At 40.3% G+C, this 15630-nt stretch overlaps 1 protein-coding gene across 2 annotated transcripts; it reads left to right on the top strand.

Moving 5' to 3' along the window:
- Window positions 1–7166: 7166 nt before the first annotated feature.
- LOC127467479 (uncharacterized) lies at window positions 7167–10230 on the top strand. Of its 2 annotated transcripts, none has more exons than XM_051779463.1 (2): window positions 7167–7281; window positions 7568–10230. In XM_051779463.1, the coding sequence occupies exon 2, from the start codon at window positions 7570–7572 to the stop codon at window positions 9850–9852; it is 2283 nt and encodes a 760-aa protein (XP_051635423.1). In that variant the 5' UTR covers window positions 7167–7281; window positions 7568–7569; the 3' UTR covers window positions 9853–10230. The 2 variants fall into 2 exon arrangements, with proteins under 2 accessions (XP_051635423.1, XP_051635424.1); XM_051779464.1 differs by lacking the exon at window positions 7167–7281 and having other exon boundaries at window positions 7456–8643; window positions 9565–10230.
- The last annotated feature ends 5400 nt before the right edge of the window (window positions 10231–15630 follow it).

The following is a 15630-nucleotide window of genomic DNA, read 5'->3' as shown; positions in this document are numbered from 1 at the left end:
GAAGAATTGAAAACCTGGATGACTTCTCAGTATGTATCCATATTTTTTTGAATAGTAATAGCTTTTGTAAGATACTTCAACACACAACTGGCTTACAAAAGTACCTTAAAACCAGAAATTAGCTTACAAGCCAGACAGGTATGTATGTGGGTTTGGGGTTTCTTTTTTTCTCACTTCCAGCAAAACCACTGCAAATTGGAGGACGCCACTGTGCTGAAAATGACTGTGAGAAAGACTTGGCTTTGATGATCATCTGTCTTCAAGTTGAAAAAATTCCTGTTTCAATACTCTTGTCTACATTTAAAACTTTGGTGCAAAATAACTATTTCAAAGTTTTTGTATACCATGGACTAAAAGTTATTAATGTTTTTGGGTATATTTTAAAACATATTAATGTTTTTCCTCTTTCTGAAAAAAACCCAAACATTTTCCTTTCATTTGCTTAATTTTTTGTGAGTTCTCTGAAAGTCTTCCTGTCCTAAATCATAGAATCATAGACTAATTTAAGTTGGAAGGAACCTTTAAATGCTTTATAGTCCAACTCCCCTGCAATAAACAGGGACATCTTCAACTAGACCAGGTTGTTCAGAGCCCTATCCCACCTGATCTTGGACACTTACAGGAATAAGACATCCACTACCTTTCTGGGCAACCTCTTCCAGTCTTTTACCACACACACAACAGAGTGTAGTAAAAAGCATTTCATGCAGAGCTTTCTGTTCGGTGTGGTATTCATGCTAGCAGCACAAGGTTGTTTTACCTGTTAACTTCAAATCTTTACACACAAGGGAGACATAACTCCCGGTTCATTGTACGGATAGAAATTAAACAGATCCATAGGAGTTATCTGTCTCTTGGTCTTTTAACTGTTTTCATGTGCAGTGTGTCTAAGACGTCTTGATTCCTGGTGAAGACATTGCTCCGTGGCATCCAAGAGCAAACCTTCCTGCAAGAAAATAGTGTGGAGTGCTATCTGTGGCGTGGACTATGCAGGGTAGCTCCACTGAGTTCAGGTAAGTATACAAATTCCTGACTACTTTTACAGATGCTGGTTAATGTAAAACTAACAAATTATGGGAGCTGGTAGTTATTTCTGGTGCTAGTGAGTAGTGACGTTATTTTAGCAGAAGGGGACAGAAAAAGCAGTGATTTGTGGTGTTCAGTGACTCCTGCATATTAATGGTGTTGTGCTTTAATCCCAGCTGGTAACTAAATACCACACAGTCTGAGAGGAGGTATGAAGTTGGTCCATAATCACTGAGTATTTTTCTTGGGTTTTTAGCCATCTCTAAGAGCACTAATACCTTTGCAGAGGTACTAAACACTGTTTGAAATCAAATGAAAAAAAAATAGCATCTAATCAAGAGTGTTAATGAATGAAGCCATACTGAAAGCTTATCAAGAGTGTACTTGACCTGAATGATACATCTAAAAAAATATGCTGTTGTGAGAAGAGCCCACTGGATCAGCTGGGTGATCAGTGTAGCATGCAAACAATATTTGCTTGAGGTGTTCAGCTTGAGATTTCATTATTTTGATTGAAAGGAAAAACGATTGGTGGCTTGTTTAAGGTAATTAACAGGAAAGCATCTAAAGGGAAAGGCAACTTGTTCTTCCAGAACAAACAGCAAAAAGCACCCTGAAATCTACAAAATACTTTTAAGGGCATCAACATTTGAAATAAAATTAGTCCCTTTACATCCATAAGACTCAGGATTACCTTTATTCCAGGAAACTGAAGTATCCTCTTGGCTCTGAGACTAGCTTGCAAGTTGCTACACAAAATCAAATTTTAAGGCTCTCAAGAAATAAGCAAGTGCAACTTGTGCAACTTGCATGCAGTGCTAAATCAGCAGGGTTTTTAACGTAAAATGCACTATGTCTGTAACTTTTCTGACAAGGTACAGGAAGAATAGGAGAACATAATTATTTTTTTAGTTCAAGGTCATTCATCTTTCACTCTTGGTACTCAGTCTTTTAATATTCACATCCATATATAAGGAATCTCTTTGTGGCTGTAAATGTGATTTAGCAGGTGATTTTCTTTGAAGCTGAAAAGAACATGATGGAAACATGAGGTAATTTAATGCATTATTTTATAGTTGCAGTGGTAAAAGTATATATTAAAAGACTTGGATTTTCTTGTAATGAAGTTACTACGTGTATGTTTTAGGCAAGGATGTTCAAATTCCTGGAATGCCAGAAAGAACTAATGCTGTTTCAAAAACTAGATGTATACATAAGTAACTATCAGTATTACATTGCTTGCCAAACATGACTGCAAAAACATGAAATAAAGGACAAACTTTTTATATATTCTAAATATTGCTCAATCTACCCATGTGACTATTTTGTACTTAGTGTTTTGGATTAATATACATTTACATACTTACATGAATGTATGTATATATGCATATACATGTACACGTGTATGCACTGCTTCACGTTCCAGTTCTCACTGTCAGGTTCCCAGAGTAACTCAGCAGTTTACATGCATTATTACTATAATATGTATGTAAAATCTTGCCACTGTTACAATTTATTGCTTTTTCTACCCAGAAAGCTCTTTTCTTTGAGGGCACAAAGGGTCCTGGAGGAGGGACCATATTTACCTGTGGTTGCAAAGTGTCAGACACAGTAGGTGAACTAAAAATTAATTAATAACATATAAGTCCTTTCTCTTCTGTCCTGATACCAAACAAATGTTTGGGGCCCAGGCAGATCATAGACCATATCTATTAAGCTATTTTCAAGTGATCATCTTTTGGAAAAGCATTAAGCTGAATTATCTTTTACTTACCTTTGCCTTCTTCAGCAGCATAGCTACAGCCTATAAATGGTACCTCTTAATTCCTCTCATGTTGAAACATTTCCTAAAGGTCAGATATGCTCATGACCAAACCTGTTGGTCTAAGTTCATGTTCCTTCTCCAGCACTTAGAATGCAAATGATGTGAAATAGTCTAGCATTAAAAAGTGCTAATTAGCTCAACATGAAACACTAAAATGAAGAAAGTGTAGGTAGGTTATATCCATCAACCCACTAGATTTTTCCTAATAACTTTCTCATTGATTTAGAAATACATATTCTAGTCTCTCATGGCTATTGAGTCAGTCCTACAATAGTTAAGTAATATGAAAAGACTGAATTCTTTGCAGATCTCTAAATGGCCACTTGAAGTTATTTAAATCTTATAGCTGCTTTTCTTAGATAATATCTTCTGATAATGAAACAGTTCTAAGCATTTTAAAAGCTCATCTTTCTTCCTTTTGAACATAAAAGGATATCAAAACATAGTATTTAATGGGAACACAGTAAAAGCTTAAATTATGGAAAGTTCCTGCCTCCCATTAATAAACCCGAGATTGCAACAGGCTCAGAGGGAAGTGAGTTGAGTTTTGTAGTTGCCAGTAATACCCTCATTGCTTCAGTGATAGGAAGGAAAAGGTGATTCAGAATCATTCTGCTTGGTCTCATGCCAAAAGGGAATTTGTTCCCTGATTTTCACCACCAGCAATCAATAGAAAACATTCCAATTTGGATATTTTAGGATTTGAGATGGAATCAGAACTTCTCAACCATTTTCCTAGAGCTATCTTAAAATACTGTTTCATGTATTTGTGGAACATTATGTTGCAAAGCAGTTTAAATTTAGTAGTAGAATGGCTAAGGCTTAAGTAAAAGGGTAAGGCCTAGAAAGCAACACATTACAGTAGTGAGTTAAGCAGCAGCCTTGTTCGTGGGAATAGAATGTACTGAAGAAGTAGAAACAATAATCAAAAGATTTAGTCAAGCATGTACGTAACGATTTGTACCTTAGATGTGGTAAGGGTCTGTTAAACAGTTTCTAGGGGGGTAGGACAACTTAAGCAGATTTATGATTAAAGTAGATGATTGTTAATTGTTATAAACTACTGCACCTGGGTTGCTATAGAAACTGTAATTGTTTTAGCCGTGAGAATACATGTAAACTTGTTTGTGTATAAAAGTTGAACTGAGAACGAGGGTCGTCGGAATCCTGACTTGGGGCGTTAGCCCGCAGGTTCCCGGGGCCCCGAATAAAGCACCCATAAACCGGCACTCTGTTGGTTTGTGTCTTTGTTTACGGGCAACAGTTTTGGCGACCCAGATGGGACTCCGGGGGTAGCTGGGCGGCTCACGAGCTGATCTACTCCATGCCGGCAACCAGGTGATGTCTGGGGAGACATCGACCCGTGCCCGACCCGCGCCCGCCGGACAACCCTCTAGGTAAGCCCGAAGGTGCTTTATTCTTTTAGGTTTGTTGGTTGGGAGCCTGCCTATAAGACGGGATAGTGAGTGTCCCGCTGGGTTGGGCTAAAGGTACCTTGGTTGGGAAGCCTAGGCGCTGGTCGTAAGACGCGGCGAAAGCTGCGCAGTACCAGCACTCGCCTCTCAGAGGGAGAATCGGCGAGTTGGTTTTGGTTTTGGTTTTGTTCTGGTTTATATTGTTGTGTTATCGTGCTGGTCGTTAAAAGTATTGTTTTGTGTTGTTGTGTTATTGTGAATTTGATGAATTTAGATTGTGGTGTGTGTGTGAGCAAGTAGCAAGCATGATGTCATTTAAAACCTTTAGAGCACTATCCTGCACAGAAAAAGATATCCCTAGCGATTCTCCGCTTGGTTGCTTGTTAAAACATTGGAAGGAAGGAAATTTTGGACAAGAGTTAAGCAAGAAACAGTTGATTGATTATTGTAATAATGTATGGCCTCAATATGAAACAGGAGGAATGCTGTGGCCCAGAAATGGATCACTGACTCTGGAAATTATAACCCCTTTGATGCGATATTTACGAGAGAATGAGAAGTGGGATGAAATACCATATCTGGATTTGTTTTATTATTTAGAACAAAACACTGAATGGCAAAAGGAATGTGGTATCTTAGTGTTGAAAGAACTGGAACTGGAGGATGATAAATGTAAGAAATGTCAAGAGCGGAGTATAAAGATATTGAAAGGATTGGATGATAAGCATGGGCGGAAAATACGGTTTTCAGAACCAGAGGAGGATGTGTCTTTGTTAGTCTCCCCCGGAGTAACTCCAAGTGCGCCCCCGAGAAATAGTCTCCCTTCACGTGCAAGGGCACAATCACACACCATGCCCCCGTTAGAATCATCCTCGGATGAGGAAGAAACAGGGGGGTGGGAATGTGACAGAACTCCTCTAGCAGAACGGACTCGGAGAGGGCGAAGGGAGAGGGAAAGAAGACGGGGAGGGGGGAGGGAGACAGACGTTTCGCTCTCACCCCCTAGATTGATGGCTCCCTTGCGAGAAGCGGTTGGAGCAGGCAGGGGAAAAATCATGATAAAAGTTCCTTTTTCGCCTAATGATTTACTAATTTGGAAACAGTCAGCTGGGACATATAGAGAAAATCCTGAGCGGGTGGCTCGTGTTATAAAAATGGTTATAAAAACACAAGACCCGGACTGGAATGATTTACAGGTATTAATAGATACAATTTTAGATTCAACAGAAAAAGAAATGGTATTAAAGGTGATGGTGGAGAGAGCAAAGGAAAGGATTCGTACCCTGCCTCGGGCAGCGCGGGGGACGGTAAATGATTTTGTACCGCGGGAGGATCCCGATTGGGACGCTAATAACCCCGCAGATTATAAAAAGTTAAAAATTTACCAGGAATTATTGGTAGAGGGAATACGATGTGGCATTCCAAAAACGTTGAATTGGTCTAAGTTATATTCAGTAATGCAAGATAAGACTGAGTCCCCTTCTGCCTTTTTAGAAAGGCTAAAGGAAACAGCTAGAAAGTATACAGACTTAGATGTGGAAGACGAGTCTGGAAAATTACAATTAGCATTGATCTTTATGGGACAATCACAAGAATATATTAGAAAGAAATTTCAAAAACTGGAAGGGAGAGAAACAAGAGATTTAGAGAAATTGTTAGAAGTGGCTTGGAAAGCATATAACAATCGGGAAAAGGAAAGTACTAAGAAACAACAAGCGAGCTTGTTGGCGCTTTTACAAGCTTCAGGAGAGAACAATGGGGCCGGTGGCCATAGAGGAAGAAGTCGTGGTAATAGGGGAAGGGGAGGAATGGGTAGAGGATTTAACAATCAGTCGGGATTTGGAAATCAATACGGGGGAGGACGTGGTAGAGTAGGACCAAATCAGTGTGCTCTTTGTAAAGGACAAGGACATTGGAAAAACGAATGCCCATTAAATGCTGGAAATGGAATGAATCCTTGGAATCCTCAAAGCTTTGTGAATCCACAAAACCCTGTTGGTATGGGCACGCCACAGGGTGTCGCCCAAGCATTTATGTTAGGGAGTTGTGGAAGACAGAGTCGGCTAGATTTAGACTAAAAGGTTGTTTTGCAAGTAGAGGGGGAGCCGACGGAATTTAGAATAGATACTGGAGCTAGTTTTTCGGCAATGAATGAATTGATGGGGCCATTAAGTGATTTAACCGTACAAGTAGTGGGAGTTTCAGGACAAATAGAGGAAAGAACATTTCTGCGACCTCTAGATATCAAATTTAAGGGAAGAGAGTTAGATCATCAATTTCTGTACATGCCTAACAGTCCTGAATGTTTATTAGGAAGGGATTTGCTTTCAGCCTTGCAAGCTAAAATTATATTTGAAAAAGGGAGAGTCAAGATAGAAATTCCAGAAGAAAATTTAGCAAAAATTTTTGTTGTGAAAGAAGTGGAAAAGGAAGAAATACCCCAAGAGATTGAACAGGCTGTTGTACCCTGGGTGTGGGAGACCGGGGTTCCTGGGAAATCTAAAGCAGCCACCCCAGTTAGAATAGAATTAAAAGAAGGAGCACAACCTGTCAGAGTTAGGCAATACCCAATTAGTTTAGAAGCAAGAAAGGGAATAGCCCCTATGATTTCACAGTTCCTAACTCTAGGAATATTACAAGAATGTGAATCAGAATTTAACACCCCCATATTTCCGATAAAAAAAACCAAATGGAAAATATAGATTAGTACAAGATTTGAGAGCAGTAAATCTTATTACAAAAGATATTCACCCGGTTGTAGCAAATCCTTATACCTTGCTAACATCTGTGTCTGAGAAGTTTCAGTGGTTTACTGTGGTTGATTTGAAAGATGCTTTCTTCTGCATACCACTGGCACGAGAAAGTTGGAAAATCTTTGCCTTTGCATGGGAAAGTCCGGAGACAGGACGAAAGAGACAGCTCGCTTGGACCAGATTACCACAAGGATTCAAGTGTTCTCCTACAATATTTGGTAACCAGTTGGCAAAGGAACTTGAGGAGTGGAAGATGACGCAGGTAAAAGAATCTCCTTTTTCATATATAATACTGCAATATGTAGATGACATTTTCTTAGGAGCTACAGAACAGGGACTTTGTCGTCAGTTAACTATTGAACTGTTAAACATGCTGGGCCAAGCAGGCTACCGAGTCTCAAAAGAAAAAGCACAATTAGTAAAACGAAAAGTTATCTATCTGGGATGTGAAATTTCCCAAGGAGTCCGGCGCCTGGGAACAAATAGAATTCAAGCAATATGTGCTATACCTGTGCCTAGAAATAATCAAGAACTGAGATCTTTTCTAGGAATGGTCGGATGGTGCAGGCTGTGGATTCCTAACTTCGGACTGACTGCTCGACCACTGTATGAAGCAGCAAAGGAGTCCAAGCTAACCTGGGGGACAGAGCAAGAAAAAGCATTCCAGGAACTGAAGAAAGCCCTCCAGGAAGCACCTGCCCTGGGACTACCGGACCCAACCAAGGAATTTCAGCTCTATGTTTGTGAGAGACAACGAATGGCCTTAGGAGTCCTCACTCAGCGTCTAGGATCCTGGAAGAGACCGGTTGGGTACTTCTCCAAACGGCTAGACGCAGTAAGTGGGGGATGGCCGGGGTGTCTCAGAGCTGTGGCAGCGACGGTCATTTTAATACAGGAAGCACGCAAATTGACTCTGGGAAAACACATGATAGTGTATGTGCCTCACATGGTCATAGCAGTTCTAGAGCAAAAAGGGGGGCATTGGCTCTCCTCCAGCCGCATGTTGCAATACCAGGCTTTGTTGAGAGAACAAGATGATGTTGAACTGAAAATTACTAACCATCTCAACCCAGCAGAATTTCTTAGGTCTACACAGGAAGAAGGCACCCTGGAGCATGACTGTGTAGAGACCATTGAACAAGTCTACGCGAGCAGAAGAGACTTGAAGGACGAACCACTGACAGATCCTGACTGGGAGCTGTACACCGACGGATCTAGTTTTGTGGAAAACGGCACCAGGTACGCTGGGTATGCAGTAGTCACTTTACAACAAGTGATAGAAGCGACTGCACTACCCCCAGGTACGTCTGCACAAAAAGCCGAAATATGGGCATTGGTGAGAGCTTTAATATTAAGCCAAGGAAGGAGAGTTAACATATGGACTGACTCCAAATATGCTTTTGGGGTAGTTCATGTTCACGGAGCACTCTGGAAGGAGAGAGGACTTCTTACTTCTCAGGGGACAACGATTAAACATCGGGAAGAAATTTTACAATTGCTAGAGGCAATACATAAGCCCTCAGCAGTGGCAATAATGCATGTCAGAGGACACCAGGCTGATCCAGGACGAGAGTTTCAGGGAAATCGATACGCTGACCAAGCAGCCAGGAGGGCTGCGAGAGAGGTATGGACTCAAATGGTTCTTTTACCAACCCGGAATAATCCAGCAATAACATTCATGGAAGAGAAACCGCATTATTCACCTGAAGATGAGAAATTAGCTGTGATGATGGAAGCAAAGAAAAATATCAGGGGGTGGTATATCACTCCTACGAGACAGGTAATTTTACCAGTCAGAATAATGAAAGCAGTGCTTGAGATGGAACACAACAAGTGCCACTGGGGTGCAGAAGCACTAGTGAAATTCTTGAAAAACGAAATTTTCTCAAACCAGATGTTAACACTAGCTAAAAGGGTGAATGCAATGTGTCCTATGTGTATAAAGAATAATCCAGTAGTCAGGAAGCAAGTACAAATGGGAAAACTACAAGTAGGACAGTTACCAGGAGACTATTGGCAAGTAGATTTTTCTGAGTTGCCTAAGGCCCAAACTTTTAAATATCTGCTAGTGTATGTTTGTACCTTCTCAGGGTGGCCAGAAGCTTTTCCATGCAGGACCAATCAGGCAAAAGAAGTAGTGAAAACCCTTCTGAAGGAAATCATCCCAAGATTTGGAGTTCCCCTAGGGCTGTCCTCTGATCGAGGACCGCACTTTACAGCAGGGATAGTCCAAGATGTGTCAGCTGTATTAGGGATAACATGGAATCTCCATACACCATGGAGACCGCAGTCTAGTGGACAAGTAGAAAGAATGAATCAGACATTAAAAGGTCAATTGAAGAAGATCTGTCAGGAAGCCAAAATCCAGTGGCCCCAAGCAGTACCCCTCGCTCTGTTGAGAGTTAGGATTAAACCAAGGGAAAGAATAGGAGTAAGTCCATACGAAATATTGTATGGCAAGCCCTATCATGCGGCTACTTACCAAGGGGATCCTCATGTAGTGGGTGATCAGGCAGTATTTAACTATGTGTTATCTTTGAATAAGACCCTCACAGCCCTCAGAGGAGCGCTGCAGTGGAATCGGCCTCTGCCCCTGGAGAATCCGGTTCATGACATTTCTCCAGGAGACCAAGTCTATGTGAAAAACTGGTCAGTGGAACCATTAAAGGGAACATGGGACGGTCCTCGCCAGGTGATAATGACCACTTATACGGCGGTGAAAGTCGAGGGAATCGACAATTGGATCCATTACACCCGAGTCAAGAAGGTTCCAGTCTCATGGTCGGTAGAACCTCTCTCACCTACAAAGATGGTATTTCGAGCCAACAATTGAAGATTGTGGTATTCCTGGGGTTGATAAGTCTAGCAGAGACCACCGTGAGAATTGAAACCCCAGATCCTTATTTGTTTGTACCAGAACACACTGATGTAAACTTAACTTGTCTGTTTTCAGATGACCAGGGAGCTGAATTAAGAGATGTCCACGTCAAGTGGAAACGGAGGGATCAAGATCGAATCATAACAGAAGGAGTGACAACAGTTTGGGATGCGACACAACAAAAGGGTTATACCGTCCTGCAGGTACCTGAGGTGTCTAAAACCGTAGAAGGGACATACATGTGTGTAGTTTGGATTCAAAGGAGTTTTGATTATGGGTATGTAGAAATACACATGATAAACACAACTCGGGAAATAATGACTAAGGTACAAGTTATACCCCCTAGGAAAACTCGACATGTGAGAGATCTGCAGATTCCGAATAGAGAAATAGAACAGGAAAATTTAATTGTGGGCCTAATTCGAGATTTTGGGAAAGTACAAAACGTTACTAAAATTACTGCATGTCTCCCTATGCCTCATGCAGCAGGAGACCCAATTCCATGGGGAATAATTCCAGTGCCGGAAATACCCAAAATGTTTAAGAATATTACAAGGAATTGCAAATTTGTAACCATCACATGGAGCGAAACGGTAGATGTATGTTTATTAAGTGACAAAATGATGAAGAAGCAATGTAAACAGATGCCGGGATATTTCCGATGGGTAGTAATTGGGACATGGGTAACAAGTGAAACAATTAATGAATTAAAAGGATACTGTTTAGTTACAAATTCAACACACCCATGCTCTAAAGTTCCGGCTTCAGTAAAACGAGAAAAACAAGAAGAGGTCTGTCAAAATATTACCAGTTCTACAACCATGGAAGAATGGCAAACAATTTGGGGACCCAGCCTGCTAGAGACATATAGTTATATTGGAAAGGTACAGTGGTGCATTCACTGGAAGGGGAAAAAGAATCAAACTTATTCTACAGGAAATAGAGGGAATCATAATTGGAGGACAGAAACACATACAAAAGAGGATTGGAATTGTACCCGAATATATACATGTGATACCCCAGACGATGAAATAGGCTTAATGCCAGTCAAAGCCCTCCTGCAGTTAGGATGTGAGTGTCGAGGATATAACCATACTATTAAAGGACATGTGAAAAACATTGATTGTCACACTACTACAGTTAGAAGTCCCGGAAACCTAGTATGGGTCATGGGACATGGTCAATGGACCACCCACATGCCACTAGACGGTCCGGTTGTACCTGTCACACTAGGGATACCTACTCTTTGTCCACTCTGGAGAAAAGAGAAGTTAACACCAGCAGAGATGCGACCACGGGAGAAAAGAGAAGTTAGTAATGACATTAATGACCTGGAACTAACAGATTGGCATGAGCCATCAGCAGGAGTTAAATTCGGATGGGCACTAGAATCTTTGTTTGCCCCAATTTCAACATATCGAAATAGAGAAATGTTGTTCAAATTGATGAGCCAGACCGAAAGGTTAGCAGCAGTCACTAAGAAAGGATTTAAAGATCTAAATTTACAATTACAAGCCACCTCTAGAATGACCATACAAAACCGCATGGCATTAGACCTGATATTACTCAAAGAACATGGAGTTTGCGGTTACCTGCATGCAAAGGATGAGCATTGTTGTGTACACATCCCAAATGTCACTCAAGAAGTAGAGAAAGATATTAATCAATTAGAACAAATTGACGAGAATGTTCATAAACTGCAGAGAGAAGCGGAACACAATTGGATAGGACAATTATTCAGCTCCCTAGGTCTCCATGTGTCAGGATGGATATCTTCTGTTATCCAGTACGGAATATTGATTGTAATAATTGTTGTCATAGCCATAACTGTTTACAAGTGTCTTTTAGGAATGATTGTAAAAGAAGGTCAACATACGAGACGAATCATGAAAGCTATGACAAGAAAAGAAGTAATCTCACCGCAAAATGGATCACCTCCTATCCATCAAGAAACTGCAACCTGAAGATTGCTGTATTTGAGCATCCTTGCAAGCAAAGCCTGAAGAATGCTCAAAAGGGGGGACTGTTGCAAAGCAGTTTAAATTTAGTAGTAGAATGGCTAAGGCTTAAGTAAAAGGGTAAGGCCTAGAAAGCAACACATTACAGTAGTGAGTTAAGCAGCAGCCTTGTTCGTGGGAATAGAATGTACTGAAGAAGTAGAAACAATAATCAAAAGATTTAGTCAAGCATGTACGTAACGATTTGTACCTTAGATGTGGTAAGGGTCTGTTAAACAGTTTCTAGGGGGGTAGGACAACTTAAGCAGATTTATGATTAAAGTAGATGATTGTTAATTGTTATAAACTACTGCACCTGGGTTGCTATAGAAACTGTAATTGTTTTAGCCGTGAGAATACATGTAAACTTGTTTGTGTATAAAAGTTGAACTGAGAACGAGGGTCGTCGGAATCCTGACTTGGGGCGTTAGCCCGCAGGTTCCCGGGGCCCCGAATAAAGCACCCATAAACCGGCACTCTGTTGGTTTGTGTCTTTGTTTACGGGCAACAATTAGAATAACAAGATGAACAAGAAAAAGTGGAGTCATAGAGAAACTTGACACAACCTATCAAACAACTTACAGCTGTGTGGTTTATAATGATAAGCTGCTGAAACTTTTTCAGGTTCCATGTTTTCCAGATTGGAGTAACACTGAAAAGTTTTGTCACACTGTAGTTTCAAGAGATAAGTTTAATTATGTAGCATAGTTCCTTTGCATTTAGGTAATGAGGACAGCAAGTGAGAACACAGCACGATATCTCACCTTGACATTACTGGGGCGTCTCTTTGTTCATATTATCAGGATTTTGCCAAAACAATGGGACAGGAAATGTGACAAACTCAGAAGAAGAGATCTGTAGCAAGAACTGGAGCAATAGAGAGTTTGAGCTAATTAATCAAATCTAGTATTGCTGGCAACTGGTCACCTCTGCATTAAGTCAAATTTTCCTTAATTTATACCTGGGAGGTACATGTAAGAGACATTTAAAACCATAATTTAGAAAAAAAGAGAAAAAAAGAAAAGCAGCTGCGACTTGTTTACTTTGACTTGTTTTCTTTAGCTTAATGAAGAGTCTTCCAGGTCAACTCAGGTCTACCAAAAGGGTTCAGAAACACTTTGTTAAAGACTCTGCTTTATCTCAACCTTTTGTGAGTAGGGAACATGCATTTTGTCATGACTCGGAACAGCTGTTGCAGGTGCTGTGCCTCAGAGTTTGTGGGATTTTACACCGATTATGACACAGAGAAAGGAATTGCTCAGGAAATCCAGCTACATATATCCATATGCAAAAAGTCATTGCTCAAATTTAATCGGGTAGGATTACAAGTGAAAAATGGCCTTCATTAGCATAATATTATTTTCAGGATACTATTAGGGGTTAGGAGTTTCTCCAGAGAACTTGCACACCACGTTCATCAACAGAAAGCAACAGCAATTCTCTCTTCCAGAAAAACTTCCGATTTACATAGCCAGCCTTGAGTCATGATGCAGGTTTTATAAATGACTTTGTCAATCTAAAAGATGCTTGCTATTCAAATTATGAAGCCCCTGTGAGTACAGGCCCATTACTCTGAATAGAGAGGCCATGAAAACATCAGTAATTCTGACATAAAACTGATGTATTGTGTAATAATGTTTCACGTAGAACCTGGAGCTTCATTTATCAGCAATGTCTGTATCTGGGTTTTGTTCAGGTTACAAATGAAACCCTGAATGCTTCAGTCACATCACAGATGTTAATAAAATGGCATAATAGAGAGGCTGAGCAAGATGGATTCGGGATGTAATGACTCTTTCGAGCCAAATGCTCATGAAGATTAGTGAAGGAGGATGGATGAGAATCTCCACCTCAAAATTATGCTGAGCATCTTCCTACCAATAGCAAATTGATCTATCTGCTGTGGAAGAAGTAAATAGGTAAAAGGCAGGTTTCTTACCTAAGTGTCAGCTTGAACAATTCAGCTCATTCTAGTAGCTTTGACATATTGCTAGTTGCTGGTTTTGACCATTAACTTTCCCTACATGTAGATCAAAATTATTACAGGGAAAGCTAGCAGTTAAAATCCAGCAGAATGTGGGTTTGGAAGGAAAGGCAAAATTGGATAGAGAACAGGGTAGGAAAGAAAGGGTGAAAGGAACGGGATTCAGAAAAGTCTAAGGATAAATTTGAAGCTAAAATGCAAATCAACTCATATAACTTAAAGCTGCTTTTTCTGTCTTACAATAATCCATGTGTGTGTTACCAGATTCAGTGACTTAGAGAGTAAAGAGTTAAGTTTTCTTGACCACAGCCTGGATCTGGAACTCCTCTGAGGAAGCCCTTGTGATTTAGTTTCATTTCTTTAAGAGCTCTTGGCATGTGTCTGCAGCATGGGAATAATGCTGCTTCCTGATAGCACTGACTTGTGTCATGTGTGAGTAGTTAAGTATGGCAATTAAGTGTGACTCCTGCACAGGTCAGGCCTATATAAGTTGCTAGCCAGGGTGAAAGCCAACTGCAGCCTGGCCACTTTCCTGAGTGGATGTACTCTGCTTTGTATCTGAGAGCAGCTGAGACAAAATTAAAGTAAGCAATGTGTCCTGTGAAGCATAGCCTCCCTTGCCTCTATGTCTCTTTAAATATTTAAATATTCTCTTTAAGTAGAGAAGGATCTCCCTGATCCTTCTTCCTCTCCAAATGCTCTGTTCAGGGAGGGGATGAAGGTTTTCAGAGGTATCCATTACAGCAGTATGTCCTTACCCAGAATAATATCTTCTGTCTGTTATTGTTCAGATTGCATTCAGACATAGGAATATCAACAAGGCTGTAACAAGATTGCTAGGCAATATATCTTAAATTCCATAGGAGGTTATGTAGATGGATCTATGGGCTCCAGTGCTGGTATACTACAGGTCAGTGGGGTTTCTTAATATCTCACTATTCAACTTGTTAGAAATTATTTATTCTTAGAATAAAGGGAAATAGCTGCAGAAACTGCAGAGTTCTTGCAAATGTATCAGGTTCCTTTTTAATTGCTTCTGGGATGCAATGATAAATCTTACCTGATATTTTTTGCCACTGTCTTTCTAAGGAGAAAAATACTTTTACTTTTAACAAGAATGTAGAAGAGTGCAGTTTCATTACTTCTCACATTGAAATCTCAGATTATAGTTAATCCTGTGCTTTTCAGATTTACACTTTTGATTCCCACAGGACTACAGATCTGCTTCTGAAAGCTTTTCTCTTCTGCCTCTCATCTTGATCCCACATGCCGTTTTTCAAGGTGACACACCGCTCTTCAAACATCAGAGGAGGTAGGGAAGGAGGGGAGAAATCATTCCATTATAAATTGGTGCAAAATGAAGTAATACTTTAAAATGTTACAAAGAAAACATTTAATCTCCCAAGGTATTACAGGGCCAGTGCATCCCCACCTTCTGCATCCCCCTAATCCTATTAGACACCACAAGGAATAAGCAGCTGGCACAATAAGAAATGCCAAATAAATGTTTTTGAACTGCTTGAAAGTATGAAAAAAAAAAGTTGAGATGGATATAAAGCACTGGGAGCGTGACAAGAATCTGGGAGTATTCACCCTCCAGTCTTTATTCATAATGGCTGTCACTCAAAGGTATCCAGTTTAGCCCTGGTAAGGTCTTAAACCTACCAGAGACTTTTTGATCTGAGTATCATTTTGCATGACTGTTTTCATTAATTGCTGCTTTCTTTCAGTATTATGATGGTGTTTCTTTCT

This window comes from Manacus candei, unplaced genomic scaffold (assembly GCF_025592945.1).
Source record: "Manacus candei isolate 608988 ecotype Guabito, Panama unplaced genomic scaffold, ASM2559294v1 h1tg000014l, whole genome shotgun sequence".
Lineage (NCBI taxonomy): Eukaryota > Metazoa > Chordata > Aves > Passeriformes > Pipridae > Manacus > Manacus candei.
The sequence above is the reverse complement of the archived record's forward strand: the minus strand, read 5'-3'. Positions and strand labels throughout refer to the sequence as shown.

Excerpts from the sequence above, each read along its gene's own strand:
- LOC127467479 (XM_051779463.1), top strand. The coding sequence starts at position 7,570 with ATGGTCGGATGGTGCAGGCTGTGGATTCCTAACTTCGGACTGACTGCT.